Genomic DNA, 22569 nt, shown 5'->3' on the forward strand with positions numbered 1-22569 from the left:
AATAGATAATAAATCTATAATCAATCTATTTTAAGTCTGCTGCTGACCTTCTTCTTGTTTTGTGTTTAATGGTGGTTGGCAAACCAACTGCATACCGCCGCCACCCGGGCTGGTGTATTGAACAGTAGATTGCTGCTGACCTACCTGTCAGGTCAACATACTGCCCCCATGTCCATCTTGCAGACGCATAGTGTTAATTTCTGGAGATGTGCACAGCCTACGCTCCAAACGAACGTAGAATATGCCTGGTAGCCATCTTGCGTACGCGAAAGCATAGTTAAAAGCAAGTGTACCCGGGGACACAGTCTAGCGGTAGGTGCTTCATAGGAGGCTCAGTTCAAAGGAAAAAAGCTTCTTGCTTTAAATGTACTTTAATTATGTACCCAATCATGATGCTTGAGTTAAAGTAAATAGACAATCACAGGATAATTTCACTCAATAGATTCTGAGTTTATAATAATGGAATGCTTAGCAAAAACACAACTGACATTTATTTTGCGACCTCCTAACAATGCTAATATATGCAATTTCAAAGGAGATGCCTGATGCCTTATATTGTTGCCTCTGAGAACAAGTCAGGAGAACAAAGTGATGTTTTAGCAAGCCTATGTTTAGACAGGCCCCCAAAAAGTCAACATGAATATGACTATTTTTGTCCCACCTACCAAGTGTCACATCCTGTGAGGCAGGCCTTTCCTTCTTTCGCCACACCCCTGTCCAACCGCACATGCTACCCAGACAAGTTATTAGAATTGAGCATAGATATGCTAAAATCAGGGTCTTATTTAGTTTTACTGTTGAATCATCCTGTTACGACAGCAGCGACTTCAGTGATGTTTATGTCACCTCTAAGCAAGGCATATACACACAGAGACACAAAGAAAGCTGACAGCTCAGCCAGTGCACTTGCTCTTTTGCTCTGTCAGGTATTCATTTCAGCTGTGACAGCCTGCGCTTACCCTGCAGACACACTGGCTAAATAGATAGCGACTCTTTGTTTGTCTGTGTGTGGTGTGTGTGTGTATGTGTGTGGGCTGGTGGAGGGTTGGGGGGTTGGGGGGTAGTATTTGACCATGCCATGTGTTTATAAAATGTCATCCATAGCTGTTTTGAGTATGCCTTCCTGTCCAAATTGCTGTCACCTAGCAATATGAGTGAAGGAGTGAACCAAATGTCATTTCAAGGTGTGCAGCAAAGCACTGAGTGGTTTGGATATAGCTGCAGGGTATTTTTTAGACCATAATGGAATCTTTTTATAAGGGAGGAAATAAATAACTGCAGCTGAATCTCAATGGGCAACAACAACAAAAAAAATCAGAAAACACATAGTTTGATTGGTGTGCCCTGAATGTCAGTCATTGTTCTGTACCTTTGGTTTCATTGACTCAGCTTTGTCTCTCTTACGAGAGCTGGAAACTTCATACCTTCTTATCAGTGAATGCACATCCTTTATGTCCTTAAAAAAAGGGTGTGATAATCATCAAGGTCTTGATATGAGTCATTTGTAAGTAAATATGTTGCTTCATACCTAACATTTTCAAGGTTATGAAGGTGTTGTAATTAAAAACTGAACTAAGGTGCAACTATGCACAAGAGTAAAAGACTCAGTATCCTACATGGTGCTTTCTATATTGTGTATCGATGTGTAAGGTAGTTAAAACATTTGATGGATATCAAGAAAAATGTTTTTTAATTAAATTAAGTGCAAAGAAGAGAGGTAACATTTTAATAACAGAACACATCCAAACGCAAACAGAAACAATGCAAGAAAACAGGTCTCATCACAGAGGGACTGTTTCAGTGTGTTCAGTTGTGAATGATCATCATAGTCAAATAAGATGTCAAAGTTTGACTTGTGGTCTATGTTCATACTTATATTTTTAATTTAACAATGGGCTTGTAGCAAAAACTGAATTTGTCCTGTATTTGTTTTGTTAAGAGATTAGAAGAGCACCGGTATGATCTCAAGAGGCTGGGTAAAAAGGTTCTGGTTTGAGTCCCTGACTGAAAAACCTGAAAACTCTTGGATTTATTTCCACTTTAGATCCTGTGTTGTTTATAATCCCGAAGCTATTATGAAAAAGATAAACATCTAGACCACAAGTCAGACTCTGGCATGTTAAATTGTGACTTGTACATTAGGTGCCGCTTTCTACAGAAGTGCATCAGTGAAGTGCAGGACAACATCATACAGAGATCCCTAAAAAATATTTTGTATTGTCCTATAATCCACCACAAGATGCCAAGCAGATGAATGATGGCATCTTATGATGAATACAGAGGTGTCTTGCTGATGCTTTATCTTTTTTTGTTTTTTGCTCATAACATTTGACCCCACCAACCCTCAGAAATAAATGACCTAAGCCAAATTGAATGCATTTGAAATTGTCAAAGGCCAAAACATTAGGTTATCAATGGTAACCAACCAATCACCAGCAGTTGTAGTTCTTTTCCTTCCCCCTCAAAGATGCAAGGATTCAGCAAGACTTGAGGACACAAAGACTTGAGTGGCTAGGTTCAACTTCAGGTCATTCACACTCTCAATAAGTCTCAACATAGGACTCAGGTGAATTAGCCCATTAAGCTTAAATACCAAAGACTTGTCATATCTATGATCAAGATTATCATCATGGCAAGCAAATCTGTACCCTTGAAGAGACACAGCTTAGATGGAAAGGATGAGAGGGACACGAGCAAGGAGTAGAGATAAGTAGGAATGGATGTGAAAGGAAACAATGAAGGGACCAGAAGGAGGTGAAAATGAGGTAAAGAAAATGGGGGAAGGGAAGTCAAGAAGAGGACAGTTTGCACAGCTCTTCAGTAACAGCAATAAACTAGTGAGAACAGATTTGATTCAGGATGCCTGGTTCACCTTTGTCCATGTTCTTGTCATGTTCCAGAAGTCAGAAAATGTTCTGCTGGAGTTACAGAGCATGATCTGATCCTTGGTGAACATTTCAGTCCATTGTTCGAGGGAACTGAGGATTCAGCTTCCAGAAATCTGAAAATGTTCCATCTTTAAAACGCAGACATGGATCCTTTTCCAGAACCTAGAGGAGGTTTCGGGAATCTAGTCCCATGTCTAACCAGGTTTCTCTGGGCAGAACGAAGGAAAAAAGCTTCAGAACTCTGGGAGCGTGTTTGTGTGTTGGTTAGTCTGCTGGTGGGACTGGGTATAGTGAGCAAACTGGTTAGACTGGTGCGTAGTGGGCTGACTGGGTGCAGTCTGGTTTGCTTGCTGGTTTTCTGATTGGTACTGTTCTAACTCTCTCTTCCGCCTCATGGCTGACTGCAGCTGCTGCTTGATTACGAGGATTTGACCCTCCAGTTCTGACAGCTCCTGAACCAGCGGGTTCCGGCCCATACCCAGGCCGGGGACGCTGTCACCTACACCCAAACCCCGGCACTGTCCTGATGTTATGCCCTGCCCAGAGCCCCCCAGCCCTGGCCCTAGTCCTTGGCTCAACCCCCGCCCTAACAGGTCAGAGCGACCGTTAGAGTTGGTCACTATGGGCAGGTGTTTCTCCAGTAGGGGAAGAGAATGGGGATGGGGCAAGGGAGATGGGGGAGGTGGAGGAGGAAGATCCTGGGAGGATGTGTGTTCCAGGTCATTCTGCATTTCTTGTGGAAGTACCCTACGCCTGTTGCAGTGGGAGGATGAATTCCAAGATGCTGACTGGTTGTTTCCCTCATTGCACCTGGAGATAAGACAGACACATAGAAAAATGTAAGGTGGCAATTCTGTTTTCTTCCTAAGAATAACAATGTGGGAGAATGTGTATCATCTGCTTTCTCCCCGACTATTGTACAGACACAGATTATATCAATTCTGTGCTTACACTATGAATTGTTGTTGCTCATACAGTATAATTCTATGCATGTTGTATGACAAACTGCAACTTATGGAGAACCAGAATAGAACAAGACTGTAAAGTGAAGACCAATTTCCCTAAACTGCTGTATGGGAGTGTTCCAGACATTATTATTAAGAAGCTCACGTCGAAATTCTTGGAGGACTACAACAACCAGTATGAATGCTTGCCAAGAAGTAGTACAAGTGCTCTACCTGAATGTCTCAATAAATGAAAAATGCCCTTTTCATGTGTGTCCCTGAGTGTATTGTTCTTCGTTTTATCACGTAATATATTTTATTTTTATTTTGTAGGTACATTAGCGGCTTGGCTTTAGGCATGGCAATGTCGATGTGTCCGTCGGTCAGTCCAACACTTTGGTCCAGACCATAGACTGTACATAAGAAATGGACGTAGTCATCGTGATGTCACCCGTTGGTTTGTGGACTGCCGTTTTGAAGCCTCGAGTTTGGCCGATAGGGCGCCGCCATGTCAAGTTTTTGCAACCAGGAAGTGCCCGGAAGTGAAGATAAGGCGGAGCTAACGGCCGTGTGCGGAGCTAGCTAGCTTGCTTAGCTAGGTGCAACTGTAACTCATGTTAACTGTCAACTGTCTAGTGAACAGTCTTAAAACTAAATGTACTCACCAGAGAAAGTGAACAGCCAACTCCTAATAAGCTTTTTCAATGGCGCTGGTTAAATTTATACAGTGCCGTGGGTACGAGTCGGTTCTAGCCTGATTGACAGGTCGCTAACGTAATGACTTGTCAATCATAGATAATCCCGCCCTGAAACATACTCTGTTTTTTGGTCTATTTTAAAATAAATGGGACCATAATTTACTAAATGAACATCATTTTGTATTGAAGAAGACTTGAAACTAGCGACTGAGACCATAAACACATCAGGAAAGTGTTTACTGGGGTAATAAATCAGCTGAGAAGCTGCTGGATTTTCAATAGAATGCAGGTTTCAGGGACTTCCGCATTCGCTTCATATTGTAGACTGGAAGCTTCCCGCTTGGTGCAGACTGAAATATCTCATCACAACTATTGGAAGGATTGCAATTAAATTTTAAACAGACATTCATGTTTTCCCCAGGATGAATTGTAATAACTTTGGTGACCTTTTCCTGTAGCACCATCATTAGATAAGATTTGTATTTGTCCATTACTTTGGTTAATGACCTGCAAAACAGATGACATTCGTCAGCCATCAAACAAATTAGCTGGTAATTGAATAAGTCATTGCTGACATGCAAATACTATGCTCATAATTACACGCAAAACCCAACGTTAGCGTTTGCCACTAGCATGGCTGTAGACTCTGAGCCTTGTTTTACTTCCCAGTCAAAATCGTCTGAAGGTCTGTAGGTTTGATCATTAATACTGGACTTGATAGAAGATACGTGAAGATGTTTTGCCTCTGATCCAAGAAGCTTCTTCAATTCTGACTGGCAGGTAATCCCAGCTTTTTAACCTCTGTGGTGTCATTATCAAGGTGATGGATACTGCTCAGTTGTTATGGTCATTGGAGTATCAGCTAAGTCTGAACAATTGTCGTTGGCATGGTCACATGAGGCACATCTCCTCAGAAGGGATGAAAGTACAGCATAGTAATTGGGGGATAAGTGGTGTCACTGTGGTGCCATATCAAGATCAAGCTGTGATTGGATTGTGACAGGACAGGATTGGTTGACATATGAGTGTGCTGTAGCTGCTTGGTGGTTTGGGATGGATTTCTGTGCGTGTTAATCATGTCACTTTTACTGGATACCTTTATTTACACTTTTTTTAAATCCAGTATGCTAAGTCTGACAAGCTGGCCTAATGGCCACATTATGGTTTAGCAAGAAAAGTACATTGTAAATATTGTGCAGCTGTTGTTGAGGATTGTGATGCTGCAGATAGTATTTTCATGTAATTTTCACCCACAACTTGCAGGTATTTAAGACAAAAAAGAAGACAATGACTTTCAAGGCTCACTGGTAGAAATCAAATTCATGCCCAATTAATTTCCTCCGGCAGCAGCACTGATCCACCAACTTCTCCCATCCGACCTGATCGTCTACTTTTGTCTTTCAGCTAATGAGCACTAGCAGCATTAACGTGGGTTGGAGGTGTGACATGTCAGTTCGACACAATATCACTGATTTCATGTTCTGTCCAGGCTTAAACATACATCCCCTGACAAATCCTTTCCCTTTGTGCTGCTCCAGGTAGTGATGGAGGAGCAGAGTGATTCTCAGTAAGTGTCCATTTTACAGCATTTGTCCTGCCTTCTTTTCAACTCATTAATCCTGCATAATCATGTTTCATGTACTGCGGAAGCACCACAACATAAACCACAGAAGGAAAATGTATTCTCAATGTTATTTCATTGAAGCTTTAAAGTCACAAAAAAAAAAGCCAGCCATGGTTTCCTTGGTGACATATCAATTTCTATGATGGCATTGACCATGAAAGGCTCCTGCAACAACTTGGACCTTTGCCCATAGCTTCTTCCTTTTTTTTTTTTTTTTTTTTTTTTACACAGCATCAGCATATGATAGGAAGACTAGCGGAAAGAAAGTGGCATCTGCAACACATGATTGGATATTACACAACGCTGGTGTCATCTTGGGTTTGTAGAAGGTACCACTGAGTGTCCTTGTCCTTGCTTTTATGTTTCACCAAACCATGGAACTGTTTTGCTGGAGGCAGACCTAGCCCCTGTCCAGATAACTGATTCAGAATATGTAGTTATTATTGAAATGTTAATCTCTTGGCCATTATTTGGTCATAATAAACTTTATAATATTGAAGTTGGTGTAGTCTACTGCTTTATTAGAATAACATTATGTAGTGTTTTGGTGAACCACTGGATTAAATACCACGCAAGGGCAACATCCTGAGGTCTTATTCAGACAAACAAAACAAGAGAAGCTGCATTTTAAGATACATTTATAAGAATGGTAGGGTAGTAAACAGATTAGTATTGGGTTTTAATGGTTGAGTTATGGTGCAATATTAAAAAAATCCACTTTAAAAAACTTTTTTAACATAAACTTTAAGCATTATATAAAGCTCCTGAGATCACTCTGTGCTCCCTATGACTGAAAATGAGAATACAACCCAGTATATAAAGCACCACTCCAATATACTGTACTGTCACTGTTAACTCTAAAGTTTCCTGCAGTCATTTATAGGATACATCAGAATTGCCAGAGACCTAGAAAATAACAAATTTTGGTTTCCTATCTCAAACAGAATCTTTTCACATTTATTTTACCAGATCTGCAGGCTGAAACATAACCATGATTTCATTAAAGGAGTATGGAGAAGAGATCCCCATCATATAAATTGAAGCCTAAGTGAAGAACTCTCTGATTCAATGGTATTTTTGCAGGGTGATAAAAAAGTGACAAGAAGAATCTAATGAGATACTTCTGACATTAAAAGAGACCTTAAGCTGAATGATGATGCGACATCAGAATATAAGAACATGAAAAGGATTTCATCTTAAAATGATGTGTGCACTTTTTGACAAGAAGGCGCCTGTGCTTGCGTGGCTACAGTGAAGGAGGGAATCTTTTGCAAACATGTTTAACATGATCAGATCTCTTAAGCTTTGAGTCTTAAGATAAACACCCCAATATTAGCATAAGCATTACGTATTGGTGTTAGTGTGCTGGACTTTACAGCACATGATGCTATACGACAGCAGCCAGATGATCTCAGACAGGTCCCTGGTAGATGTTATTGAAAAGATGTTATTGAATTGCTGGCTGAGCTTTGGTGCTACATTAATAGTCAAATAATGTGGAAAAGTCTGGCTTTTAAATTACTGCCTGAAACATACCTTTAAAGCCTCCACATTTATTTTTGCATTTTGTAATCTTTTGTTTATTTATTTTTCCTTTTGAAAGTCCTTTCTCTTAAAAGTATGATGCAAATCAAAATGATTCTTATTATTAATAGACCCTCTATTAGTCTTTCGACATAATTAAAAGAGCCCCATAGATCTGTTGTTTTTCCATCCATGTGAAGCCCATATGAATGAGGAGCTCTTTCAACTTTCGTCACATGAACGGGCATGGTGATTGAGACGGAGCTCACATAATTTCAGTGGAAAATATACAAACACTAAACTTTTTCTTTTGCCTGGTGGAGACTCCCACAAGAAATAATGATATCAAGGTCAGAAAGGGAACTATGCAGTGCTGTGTTTAGCAGATGAAAAGTATGCTGAAAGACAAATCATTATTTTTTCCTGCAATGTTAGGATGTCCTTCACGTCATCATTATTTTCCACGATGGTGAAGGAACTCCAAATATTAGGTTTTAAACACAGGAGCAGTAAAGTTCATTATTGTGTTACTCTCAGTGATCTCAGAGGGCGTCTCCATTTATAACTACAAAACAAATAGAGATATTTGTTTTACATGCTGTATATGAAGAGGCTAGGAGCCTATATACACAACTGCAAGCCAGGCTGATTTTACCCTCATCATTTATGGAGAGATAATTTATTTTTCACCACTGCTGAGTGTGAGGTACCCCTGCTCCCTTACTTCCAGATTCCTTCTCCCCACATCATTTACAGTTCTCAGAGCAGGGTCACCAGTTTCCTGTTATTAAGATATGTCCTATCCTTCATTAACATATTAATACATTTTGATTTTCTCCATATGCAGTGGTTTTACAAATGTTCTTACAACCTACTGCAGAGCCAGAGTTGTTAGACACACGTACCAAATACAGAATCCAAGGCCATTAGAACTCACAACTTCCTATAATTGCAGATAGTTTTCTATCTAAGGTCAACCTGTGCAGCTTTTGAAGAGAGGACAGCTCATATTTACGTGCAGCAGATCTCCACGCTGCACCCTTAGAATGGAATTAGATTGGAATATGTCACCACTGACTAGTATTTCCCAACCCATCTGTCTGTACAGATGTTGCTAGCAGTCACAACAAGCACAGCTTGTAGCATAGTGAATAGGGAGGCTGTCCTTCAACAAGCAGGACACAGGTGCAGCAGAAAGACATGCACCCTGCTGAAGTATCCTTGAGCAAGATATTGGATCCCTACCAGCTCCGGGGTGCAGCTCTGTACAGCTTTTAACGACCTCTTGGCCACCCTGTGGAGGGTGAAAACGTTAATGTCAAATTTGGTTATTAGTTATTAAGTAGCTCTTATCTGTTGTGATTACACTTCTGTCAAATTGTGGTGATGGTGAGCTATACAAGAATTACACAGCAGGACTGAAACTGAGAGGTTTCCCTGCCCAATTATTTCGACACTGCAGAGTTGTTCTAGTTACTCAGAATTGAGGAATCAAAAGTACAAACAGCACAGACATTACATGATTTACTATATATGTTATCCCACATGAATAACATACAGGTGGAATGGCGTCCAAACCAGAGACCAAAATTAAAAAGCATTTGAAAATGTCAAAAATTTTAAATACACACAGAACGGAAAGGCAATCATGAAAACTAACAAAAACAAACAAACTGAAACAGTAAAACACCAAAACTGCTTTTAAAATTGAAGGAAAATAATGTAAAGAAATGCTAACTTAAATAGGATGTGTGACTGATTTTTAGTAATATTAAGTACAAGTAAGTTTAAATAATCGGAGCAATGCTCCTATCCCATATAATATCTCCATCAAAAGGAGTAAAGCAGCTGAATTGTAACTGGTATAATTGATCTACTTTTGCAAAAAAAAAAAAAAAAAACCTCTCACACACTGACTGAAGTGTGTCTGACTGAAAAAAATTGGTAACACTTTCTATGAAGGTCATCGCTATAATGACTTATGCATATATTTATAACACGATATAATGCATCCATAAGACATTATAAGAGTTGTTATAATCACTTACAAACATGCATTAGGCGCTATAGCAAAGTTCATAATGTAGTATGACCTTCTGATTTAATGTTTTGGAACTAATAGTAATACCAATTTATATCAATGTGCGGCAAGAATCTCCGACCATGTTCCATAACACATTATAACCACCAACTCTGCCTCGTTATGAATACATTTTAGTCACCATTTACAATTAGTGATATAAAATGGAATAATAGCTTATAGTAATGTTTAAAGTTATATAGCATGTCTTTGTTTGCTTTAAGTAAAGTGTTAAAATATCTATCCCTGTATAATATATTACAGGTGGACATAATACCATATGAACTAATTAAAGACCTTATAACACGTCATTGTTTGCTTTAAGTTAGTGTTTCTCAGCGGGGGCGGTACGACCAGGGCTGGCAAACTTTTGGTCCTATAAAATACTATAAATGTTCAGTTTTCAAGATTTTCAAGATTTTTCCTGAAGAAGGTTTAGTACCAAAATGTTGCCATCTTATACATTTATTTCTGCAAGTCAGGCAGTGTGTGGGAGTTTCATAGCAACTTTTGACCTAGTCATCCCCCTCTGACGCACCTGTCTCACGTTACAGATGTGCAATGTAATTTTCTGTCCTGATTATTGATCTACTCGAAGTAATAGAAGAAATAATCAGGCATTTTCTCAAGGTACATGACATTAACACTGTGTTTTAGATTAAATCCCAAGATCTAAATACTATAAAAGATCTAATACTATAAATGTTCAGTTTTCAAGATTTTCAAGATTTTTCCTGAAGAAGGTTTAGTACCAAAATGTTGCCATCTTATACATTTATTTCTGCAAGTCAGGCAGTGTGTGGGAGTTTCATAGCAACTTTTGACCTAGTCATCCCCCTCTGACGCACCTGTCTCACGTTACAGATGTGCAATGTAATTTTCTGTCCTGATTATTGATCTACTCGAAGTAATAGAAGAAATAATCAGGCATTTTCTCAAGGTACATGACATTAACACTGTGTTTTAGATTAAATCCCAAGATCTAAATACTATAAAAGATCTAATACTATAAATGTTCAGTTTTCAAGATTTTCAAGATTTTTCCTGAAGAAGGTTTAGTACCAAAATGTTGCCATCTTATACATTTATTTCTGCAAGTCAGGCAGTGTGTGGGAGTTTCATAGCAACTTTTGACCTAGTCATCCCCCTCTGACGCACCTGTCTCACGTTACAGATGTGCAATGTAATTTTCTGTCCTGATTATTGATCTACTCGAAGTAATAGAAGAAATAATCAGGCATTTTCTCAAGGTACATGACATTAACACTGTGTTTTAGATTAAATCCCAAGATCTAAATTGGATATTGGAGAGTGTTTCAGGGTATCGTAAGTCTTTCAGACAGACTTTAGACACTTCTCTGATGCCTTTGGGCTGTTCTACAACCTTGTTAGCACAGTTAGGAAATGAAATATTTTGCGGTTCCATCCTAAGTAGTAGTTTTAAATAAAATGTTTACCCAAATGCTCTATTTGGTTACACAACTCTTTTTTTTAAAATCATGCTGATGAAACACAGGCGTATATACAGCACTTTTCTGTAATATGTACAATGGTGGCAGCATTGATCCCTGAAAACGTTTTAGTGTATTTTTGTTTATCAACCCTGAGCTAGAACCCTTCACAGCTCAAAACCTCATACACATAAATGGTGAAAATCATCCTGATATAGTCATGTGCATCACCTATTTCAGTGGAGTGCTTGCAAAGTAGACATTTATGACACACAAGGCTTCTGCAGGACTCTGACAATAAGTATCCATTTCTGACTTAGACAGTGTGCAGGCACGATGCAGAAGAGCTTGACTGAATGAGCGTAATTATGCAGGAGTAGGTAATCTATCCTCATTACTACAGGCATCCCTCACATGGCCTTGGCTCCATAATTATTACATGTATTTAATCCCCACTTTGAATGCTCCACCTGTGTGTGCTGCTGAGTAGGGATAGGTGTGAAATAGAGTACGGCAGAATTTTTCAGAGCAAGACAAAATGGAACTGATTTGCTGTACAAAAGCTTGAGAGTTGAGCCCTTAGAAACCTAAAATAAGTAATACATTTCCCAATCTGCTCTACATCAGATGTGCTTATCTAAAAGCAAAGATAACGTTCCAGAGTGACATTAAACATGGCAATGTGAGAGGTGACCAAATGTGAATAAGTAGTTAAACTGACATACACTATAGTGGTGTCAAAATTTCGTTTTGTGTAACTAATCTGGACCATGCAACACTTTAAAAAAGAAGCTGAAACTGACCAAAAAGAAGCTTTCATGATTTACTAAATCTCCCTCTCTCACCCACTGAGCCAAACAATACTCTGTGACGTCAGCGTGAGATTATTTCCTCAATTTTCCTTACTGATAATTAGCTTCCAACAGATTGACCATGCTATTTAGTTTATGATTAAAAGTGAGTCCCTTAACTGCCACTTGGATGTTAATTGATGTCACTTATGTGCAGACTGATCATTTGGCCAATGGGCCGTTTAAGAAAATTGGCTTCCTGCTAGAAACACTTCTGAGGTTTCTTTGGTGCAAACATACAGACTCATATGTGATATGTTCTGGTGATACACCAGAATTCAGCGTGACATCTTCCTTAAATCTAAGCAATTTTCATTGTTTGTGTGCTGCTTGTAATGTAGTTATGTTATGATATTTTGAGATTTGAAGTGATGGAAAAATAAAATTGCATGTGGTAAAGGGTGCAGTGGTTTGACACCACTTGGTTGAGGAGTGACAATACACGATAAAAATTGCTCTTTTAATTACATCATCTCATTGCACCCTTTTCTTCTGCAATTGACCCTTCGCTAAGTCTGCCCCCCTTAGTTACTGTTGCTAAGTCCGACAAACTGGCGGCGCTGCCACTGTCTATTACTGCACTCCCCGGAGGAATATTGTCAAATTTGTTGTAAAAAGCGATCTCAGAAAGAACACTTTTGCAGTTGCATTATACATATGAAGGTTGTATTCAGGCTGGCAAACTGACTCAATTTGACTCCAACGGACGTAAAAAAAAATGAAAGATAGAAGCTAAAGCCTACCAATCACACAGTAAGTGAACAATGGTATCCCCCGACGAGTGAGACAAAAGACAACAATATTAAGGATCAACACTGTTCCTGTAAAGCTGGGTAGGCCTCTATTCATCATTACAGTCGTTAAAAAGCAGAACAGTAGGGCTTTATTACGTTCCCTTCAGTAGGAATTTAGCTAGCGTTAGCTATAACTAACATTACATTAGGAACAATCCACAGCCGACATTTTTCTGGATTTATTTTAGGTTTTGGAAAGAGAATAAATTGTACTTCTCCTTTCAACCTCTCTGGGTAGCGACTGTAATTGTTACAAGTGGCCCAGGAACAGCGTTTGACCATATCTTGGAAAAATACAGCCAAAAAAAGCTAGAAAACGACTCCTTTTGCATTGGAGTCAATGGAGTGCAGCCATGAAAGTGTCGGACCTCAGTTAGAGCGAGTCCTATACTGCGCTGTGATTGGCCAGCTGTGTATTCGCGGCGTGGCTTAGCGAAGGGTCAATTAGCGCCACCAACTGTTTCTCATTTCTCAGCATTACTTAAGGTTTGGAGCTGGCAAGCCTGTTTTTGATAGGCTCCACTCTTGCCATGCAAGGTCACAAGTCCCAAGTCAAAACAAAATGTACTAAATGGGTCATAAATAATTACAACGCAACTGGGCTCAGTTCATATTCAGTTCAATCAGTTATGATTGAACAGATGGGCTTTTCTTAAATCAAATTAATAAAAGCACATTACATTAAGCATGAATATATTACAGTGATGTACTTGTCTCATGAATTTATTCAATTGAACTGAAACTGCATTGAGCCTAGCCTTCAAGGACGGAGACAGTACCTCTTCTCAGGCTTGGTAACAGTCGGTAGTTTGTCATCAGTGAAGACTGAGTTGAGGGCTCGGTGTAATCTCTGAAAAACAAGCAACACATTAGCTGTCACGTGCTTACTGTAAATAATTGTGTCAGTTTCTCTTATTATTATTCTGTTGATAACTGGGAACTTAATAGACTGGGTATGTCCTGCATGTGTGTTAGTAAGAATGAGAGAGAGGTAGAACAACAACAACAAAGTTTGTCTGTCTAAATAGATACACACACTAATACTTTTGTACATTAATTTTGGTAAAATTTAAAATTTTAAAATTGACATTTTGTTAGAACTATTTTCAATTGATAACTTAAATAATCAGAATACCTTTTCTGGCGAATGTGCTGCTCAACTCACAGAAAGGGTTTTTTATTTGTGTGTGAGTTCAGTACCTGGCTAGTGTGCAGCCAGTATTTGAAGCGTGGCTCCTTGACCCTCGGGATCACGAGCTTGTACACGACATGTTCCGCTATTGTGGTCAGTAGAGATAAGGCCACGCCCACACAGAGCATCACAAACAGACCGGAGAAATGCTTGATACCCATCTGCAGTGTCTGCAGAGTTAGGGAGTGAGAGAGTGAAGGCGGAGAAAGAAAGAAAGTGGTTAGATGAAAAGAAGAAACAAGCAGATGCAGAGAATGACAGATCAGAGATGCATATTGTACTGCATGGTGGTAAACATGTCACATAACAAGACAAAACACACCTTACAACTTAAACATTCATGTTTAATTATTGATTAAACCCTTTATCTTGATTCCTATGGTCTGTGTATATTATGCAAGCCAGATCATACAATATGTACAGAAGGCATAATTTTACACAAAGTTTAAGCTCATTGGATTTACTATAGTAATGACACTGACATGTAACTGTCATTAAGATAACATATTTTATTCTTTTTTTAATGTGTGTTCCCTGTTTTACATTCGTGTTGTAACAAATTCATTGACAACAATAGTAAAACTGCATGTGTTTGGGCATCCTTATCTTATTCAAACAGATGTTGTTTTCAGTTGTAGGTGTGGCAGCAGCTTTTGGTTGGCGTATGCAAAATTGTTTCTCCAGCTAACACTTTAATGATAAAAACAAATGTTGTTGCCATTATTACGCATGGAATGTGTGAGCCCATTGATGTATTCACCATTCGTCAGAAGTTCCTACTGTCTCTCTGAAAAGCAAGTTTGGATGACCTCCCAGGAGTCATCGGCGCCCATTGTTTTAAATATTCCATTAAAAACAGCTCGCATAGACAAAACGCTGCATTGACATTTTCCCCCACATAACTTGACTTTATAACACCACAATAACTGCAGCTGCAGAGGTAAACACTTTCTACAAAAAAATTAGTAAAAGGAGGATATTGCTCAGGTTTGCTTTCAACTCTGTTTTCCATCCTATCAGAAGTAAACACTATGAAGATTTTTATGAAGTGATAAACATAATATTTGACAGCATCACAAATTTATTAAAGTAAAAACTGAAGTGCTTGGATTTTAGCATTTAATTCAGCATTGTCTTTTAAAGAGAAATGGACTTTTCCAAATAACTGGACATCAGATCAGGTATGCAGTTACTAATATGAATAAGTGCCATTTTGTGTTATTTAAAAAAAATCAAAAACAGAATGGGACTGAAGTCATTCTTCCAGTATTGGGATGGAACAGGAATTCATTTTTTTATTCTGTCATGGGATTGGGAAGGGGAATGAGAATTTGTATAGGAGTGGGATGGGACAGGAGTGGAAATCCACTCCCGTGTCACCCTCTACTCCTCGCGTCTTAATTTACTCTCATTCTATTCTGCATGTGCCACTCCAGAGAAACCTCTCAGAAACGTCTCACGAGTCTGCAAGTGTAAAATTACACTGTGTGATATTACACTTTTCTTAATTGAGCACCTGTTGCAGTTATTGCAGGTGTACAATCTCAAATGAATACTGCTGAGTAAACAACAGCGTGTTATATGGCAGTAGCTGCAATGATTGCATTATAAAGTCATGTTGGAAAAAAAGACATGATGGATTACATTTGTCATTGCAGTATTGTGACTTGGCGAGCTGGCTGTAATGAAATTTTGGAGAGTGGGAGCTGATGATTCCTGGGGAGTCAGGCAATACAGACAAATCTGACTGCTGTGGAAGACATTTTAAACTTTGTGGGAATTCATTCAGAAAAAAAAACGATTGCAGTGGAATTATCCTTTAACTTTAAGACAAGCTTTCTGAGAATACATGACATTAATCTAATCTAATACTTAGCTCCAGTGCATAAAAAGCAGCGTAAGTTATTGTGTATCAGCTCAACATTCCTAACAGCTGTGGGTGTTTCTTGGACCAGCAAAGTTAAGGACATGCTCTAGCAAGATTTGGCAATAAACACACTTCCTGTCTATTTTCCTTTTATGCAATGATATAGAACAATCATTTCTCACAGTGATCTTATAATTCACAACTCCACTTACATGTGTTTTACCTTCTTTGGTTCACTACACTCATTGATGAATTGCACAGATTTGCTGCAAAAATCTATGAATTACTTAACAATAAAGCACATAACTCTCCTCATCCCTTTGATCACAATTTATCTCTTGTGTTAAAAGTTTGGCCTTTTTAGGGTTTGGTAATTGAATAATATTTCAGTTATTGGTATTGATTTTATTACTTCAATTGGGATCAATGTCTTTGGGTTGACGGGGGTGACGAATGCCAGAGAGTTTGGCTGCTTCACTGAAACCAATCCATCAGATTTTTCATCTTTTTGGAATCCCGGGCTTGCTGTGCTGGTGGTGTAGCAGTCATTTGAATAAAAGATTGCTAAAAAAAATGCTGAGTAGGACTAAACTGGGCCAGCCTAGTCATTAATTCACATTGCTAATATCACATGACTTTCCCGCTGATGTTGTCCAGTGTTTATTTTGACAGCACATAGTAACTGTGCCAAACCATTCTACTTAGGTTGGATTTTCTGGGTGCAGATGAAACTGTACAATGTGAGCAATGAGAAGTTTAAACATCAGTTTTGGTTGATTGAATTTGACAAATGGAAGTGTGCACATGATCATCATGCTGTGATTATTGCATGGCACCTGACTGATATAGTCATGTGCAAAACTAAATGCCACACAGATGAAGCAAAAAATTGGTCAAGCAGCTTTCTCTGCCGTCACTGTAGGCATGATACTGCAAAATGAAATGTGCCTGGAGCAATTTAAATGTCTGCAACTATAGATAGCATCGGTAACACGTCTAGCTGTTTCGCAGTGGAAAATGGTTCACTTCAACGACACTGAATCTGTTGCACTGCAATCTACTTCTTCTGCTACTCATACCAGACTCAGAAGATGGTAATTTACATTTTATTTATTTGGTATTCAGGTAATGTTGTCATTCAAAGGCACACACCATGGGTGCTCCTTAATTACACATCATAACGAGCAACCAGCAAGGATTATGTGACTTTGAAAACAGAAAGGGAGTAGATGAATAGAAAGATAAATAATAGAAAAGGTACAAATACAGCAAGAAGATGGGGCAGAGGAGGGACGTGAATTCCTTTTTGAAGCAATGAGTTTTTAAGACATGTTTCATAATAGGGAGTGTGCATTCCGCAATGAGCTAGGAGCCACTTTTGGGGATTCCAGATCACAGAGTCACAGCTGCGTGGAGAGACAGCCAGGCTGGTAAGAGAGCTAAGTGCTTGGTAATAGCAGAACAGAATGGATCACGGGGTCTGGGCTGTTTAGGACCGAGGTCATGGAGACACAGCTTGGAGGGAACAGCCAGAAAAATTGTGAGACATGGAGCAGAGCCCTTGGTAAGGACACTTTTGATGGCCAGTTAATGAAAAGACAAAGCCCTTCCACCCGACTGTGGAGTGACAGCTTTTATAAAATTAAGGTATTTTCAATTATAAATTCTAAATAAAACAGATACAGACAAAAAGTCCCTTTTTCTATTGAGTACTACTTGTTACATTTGACCACTTTCATAGTCGCATGATAATTATCTCTATATAATGTCCACAATTCAGCTGTACTTGAAGCTGCATTTAATTATAATTTTCTCTTAGGGGTATTGGAACAAGCTGTAAACACAACAGCAATGTGTTATCTCCTTATAAAGTTGTTATGACTAACGTGTTAGCAAGCAGTTGCCTATTTACGCATCCAGCGAAGGCTGAGCAACTTTAGCATTCATTAAGTGTCGGGTTTCTCGCCATCTAACAAATATGTCCAGTAGGGCTGACCCCCAATAGTCGAAGATTCGATGCTTCGATGGGCGGAGCCTGATTTGACTGTTAATCTAACAGTCGAAGCTTCGCAGTGAAACAAGGATCATGCCATTTTGCCGATATGGGGGTGCTTAACGTATGATTTTACATAGAACTACCAATTTTCTCCCAATAAGTTAATATACATCCGAATACAATATGAATTTCAACGTTTAATGCTGAAAATTAACATGTAAAAAGAATAAAACTTTCAGTAAATGTTTTTAAAAGTGCGGAAATAAATCCAAAATTGTAACCCTAACCCTGGGTCGTCAGTGCGCATGTGTGTGTGGTGGCGGAAGAGAGAAAAGGGTCTTCAAAAAGCCTTAGTTTAACTGGAAATTAACAGTGTAAGTTGAATGAATAGAGACTGCAGCTCTTTCCTTAGTCGGGGACAGCCCTAATGTCCAGTAGTCACTCTGACTTTGGTCTCCACTAACTCTTAGAGGAAATATCTGTCTTTTAGCGGCTAAATGTTCCACAATGTTCACCTGGTCCCTCACTCTTTCTGTCTGCTGTATTTATCACTTAAAAGAAGAGGATGAAACCAAACAGCAAGGTTGTGACCTGGAAAACATAAACAGTGAGTTGGAAGATGCTAAAACTCCCCACAGGGGTGTGGGGATGAAATATTGATTAGTGCATCTTACACTGGGTTTTTTGTCTTTGATATGCTTGATATGTTTGGCAGGCAGGAACTAAAATCCTGTGATACCAACTGACACACCCCTTTATATTTGAACCATACCCATGGGTGATCAAAACATCTGTTCAAATGTCTCCATCATACAAAACAATACATTGGCTGCTGCTGTATGTAACAGGTGGTTCTGTTCTTACCTCAGTCACAGCAAAGCTGCGCTTCCCGCAGGGTACAACCTTGTACCATTTGTCATGCAGCATGTCCATGAAGCCATCTGACTTGTACTGACTAACAAGCTCTGAGATATTGGAGGTGAGTGGAGAGTTCTGAGGGAGGCCAATCCCATAGCCTGCCAGTGGAAATACACAGTACAGACTCATTATTCCTCTGTCACAAATAGCAAAAAAGAAGGAAGTCTTTTGCCAGTGCATATCAGAAGACACCATTGTAACTCTAGAACAAAGCAGGTACTTAACACTGTGAGTAATTCTGAATTTCTTAGCATGCCAGAAAAGAGTGACAAATTCAGACATAGCCAATTACAGAAGTACCTTGCCTTAGTAGGAAGTGCACAGATTGATTTGTATTATATCCTGGAGGCTTACGGGCGCATTAAGTAATTAACAACAACTCTGGAATCTGGGACTATGGTGGCCTGTAATGGAAGCAACCACCATGGGAACATTTTCACAGTGGGAGGAAGAAGCTTGCTAAATGGACCAGAGATTAATAATAGACAGTAGAGAATCTAAGCTGTTGAAAGCCAGAAGATTAACTGCTGTGTAAATGTTGAGTGATTGATATTGTTCAATTCAGGGCTGTCCTAAAAATGCTCATGGTCAGTTGGTCTGCAGTCATGCAGAAAGACCTCTTAAAATCTAGTGATGATTAAAAACAAAAAACATATTTGTGAATACTGTGGCAGAAATCAGACTATGATTTTCCAGACTAATGACAAATTGAATCTAAAATGTTCTGAATCAACAAATCCACTAACATGGAAAAGCGTGCATTTACAGTATAAATGTAGTAACATTTTATGTCCTAAATAAGAAATTAGTTTGTCCTATAATAATCATCCACGTGTTACCTTCTATAGCAAAGGGTTTTCCGACTGTTAGTGTTTTACAGTCTGCATCTATGGAGACCTCATAGTCCAGCAGAGCTTTGTCCATGATGAAAGCATCGAGCTTCTGAGGGTCAGCCCTGTAAACACACAGAAATATACAAGAAGGTTCTTGACTGAGATGGAGAGAGCTCCGCTATATACACACTGTATAATATCTATTATTATTAACTATTCCGAATTCATCTGACATTTTGTACTAATTCAACATTTCACTTTACACATATTTTGCAAGCACTCCTTAAAGATGTAATATTATGCTCATTTTCAGGTTCATAATTTTATTTAGGGTTTGTACAGGAATAAGTTTACATGGTTTCATTTTTTTTTAAACAACATATTTTTGTCATACTGCACATTGCTAAAAGCACCTCTTTTCATTCTGTATGTTGTACACTGGATTTTAGTTACAGAGGGAAGCATCTCACCTCTCTTAGATATTTGTTGGGCGCTGCACTGTACCTAGATAAGGACTACTAGCCAATCAGAAGCAGAGTAGGGTGGGTCCTGACATGCAAGGTAGTGTAATCCAAAACAAAGCCATTTCAGCCAGTAACTGTGGCTACAGTTCAACCATATATGATCCCGAAACACAGGCAGAACAACCTGAACCAGCTTCGTAACCTAGACTACAGCAAGACATTTCAGAGTGGTAAATTGTTAATTTGTCACAAATTTATCTTTCACAGTAACGTTTAACTGTGCACTGGTATCTGATGTTCTGTAGGGAGGGTGCGGGTGAGGGGAGGCAGGGGGGCGGATGTCTTGACTCTGTGTGTGCTACAGCTCCACCAATTTCTCCACCAGTGTTTTTGAGGGCGTGCCACACTAGCCTCTAGGTGAGCACTATGATGCGTGTTACATAGTGACGCAGATAAGTTATGGAAGTAAAGGCTGGACTACAATTGAGCTGTTTTCAGGCAGTACAGGAACAGTCTTTTCTGTCACAGATGGTAACTCCCTTTGGGGTGGACCTTTTTACTTTGCAAACCTATTACATGCACAAAAAAGAAATGTAATGCAATATAGGAAAGAGGAAAAGCCAAAAAGCATAATATGACTTTTTTAAACGAACAAATAATCAGTACAGAATGAAGTCAATCATTGCACCACAAAACATGGTCACAATTAAATTTATGACATTTCAAACATTGCATGTGATGTTCAGACAATCAGGGTGAATTGTGCCTTTAAGTTTAATGAGAATATGATTAGTGGCATGTGAACTGGTTTTGATGGATTGGGATTAATCCATAGTCACTCAAGTCAAAAGTCAAATTCATCATTGTGACAAATATAACCATAGAACATCTTCTGGGAATGAACCCCAGAAACACACATTTCAAAGCAACCCTCTGAATTTAACATGAAATATTAACATTTTACACCCCCCAAGACATAAACTTAAATTAACCTGATTTTGTCATCTCACTCCAGGTCTGCTACTCTGAGTCTTATTTTCTCTGTTTCAGTCTTCATGTCACACCTCTGTCCTTACAGAGTGAGTTTATAATATAATGAAAAATTTTTCTCAGCCTGTTTTGGTAGATCTTGCATGTGAACTGCATATGCTTTCACTTCATCTCATGGGTAAGGTGAAGTTCAATGGACAGAAACACGAGTGGGAGTTTGTATGGTTTGTGTTTAAGCATAAAAATAAACAAGGTCCAACAAACGAAAAAGCAAACACATATTAGACAGACCAGATGGCATTCCCACAATAACTGAAAAAGGGATGCAATTGATTCAACAAACTTTTCTCAACCGTTTGCCTTGGCTGAACCTCATATTTCTTAGGCTGGTCTTTAGGGTGGTTTTCCAATACTTTTACTGGCCATTTGCCAGTAAAATTACTGCTTTTCTACCAGTTTCTGCCAATTTCCTTGCATTCCTCATTCCAAGTCTGCAATACAGAGGTGAGATATTAAGTCACAACACAACACTCTCAGTGAGGCTTTTGCCTATCAACTCAAAATGTCTTTACTGACAGCCCAAACCTACTGGGACACAAATTCTACAAAGCCCCTTTCAAGATATTCTCTGTATTTTTTGCTTGTTATCAAGGACAGTGTTTGAAATCCTCCGCTTCTACGCACAAGCTGGCTGTTTATTATTACAGGTTGATTTAGGTTGCCGCATTTGTCCTTGGTCTTTCCACTGCAGTAGGCTATTGATGTTATGCTTTTAATGGACAGACCACTACTGTGATATCAACCAGTTACCTAAACAATATGATTAAAACATGATGCCTGCTATTCTGCATCATCTTCCTGCAGTAGTGCTTGTAAAAATAGCTGAATCATGCATTTGCATCCCGATGGCATGAATGGAAAATGCCACTAGTGACAGGACACATTTCTGTGTGTGTGGCTTTATATAATTAAAGATGATGTGAGACGCAGAAGTTCCATTAATGTTGAATCACCGTGGTTGATCAGGGAAAAGTCTTCACATCATGTAGTAAGACCTCTCAACACCCAGGTTAAAAATCCTCTGGAATATATTGTTATTTTTCAGGTGTGAGCTTTGAAACCCATTCACAAATAAGAGCTGAATCTAAAAAAGCAACATTTCCAATATCTCTGCTATTTTAATAAGCAAGCCAATATAGACAGTTGTCTGGTGGCTGATAATGCTCCAGTCAGTGCCCTTTCTCAAAATGCTCTAATTATATATCAGACAGGCTACAGTTAGGTGTTGTTGCTCGTTACGATTGCTTTGGTGAGACGTGTTCATTAAGCTGAAACACAATGGTAAAACACAGCATTGGTAAAAACCATACTGTAATGGGTGTATAGTGTGCAGGGATGAGAACCGAGACAACTTCAAAGAGACTTTCAAATTTCATTTCCTAAAGCAGTGGTGTT

At 39.0% G+C, this 22569-nt stretch overlaps 1 protein-coding gene across 8 annotated transcripts in view; it reads right to left on the bottom strand.

Annotated features, from left to right (window-relative positions):
• Window positions 1-1724: 1724 nt before the first annotated feature.
• Window positions 1725-22569, bottom strand: part of grin3a (glutamate receptor, ionotropic, N-methyl-D-aspartate 3A) — a 69944-nt gene continuing 49099 nt past the window's right edge. For 7 of the 8 annotated variants that reach the window (XM_046065974.1, XM_046065981.1, XM_046065978.1 and 4 more), the window contains 5 exons: window positions 19667-19782; window positions 18774-18925; window positions 14055-14216; window positions 13634-13704; window positions 1725-3698 (listed from right to left, as the gene is read on the bottom strand). In XM_046065974.1, coding sequence (XP_045921930.1) covers window positions 3122-3698; window positions 13634-13704; window positions 14055-14216; window positions 18774-18925; window positions 19667-19782 — 1078 coding nt within the window. In that variant the 3' untranslated portion in view covers window positions 1725-3121. Of the gene's footprint in view, window positions 3699-8923; window positions 8973-13633; window positions 13705-14054; window positions 14217-18773; window positions 18926-19666; window positions 19783-22569 lie in introns of all 8 variants that reach the window. The other variant, XM_046065982.1, reaches the window with a different exon arrangement.

The sequence above is a fragment of the Micropterus dolomieu genome, linkage group LG13, assembly GCF_021292245.1.
Source record: "Micropterus dolomieu isolate WLL.071019.BEF.003 ecotype Adirondacks linkage group LG13, ASM2129224v1, whole genome shotgun sequence".
Lineage (NCBI taxonomy): Eukaryota > Metazoa > Chordata > Actinopteri > Centrarchiformes > Centrarchidae > Micropterus > Micropterus dolomieu.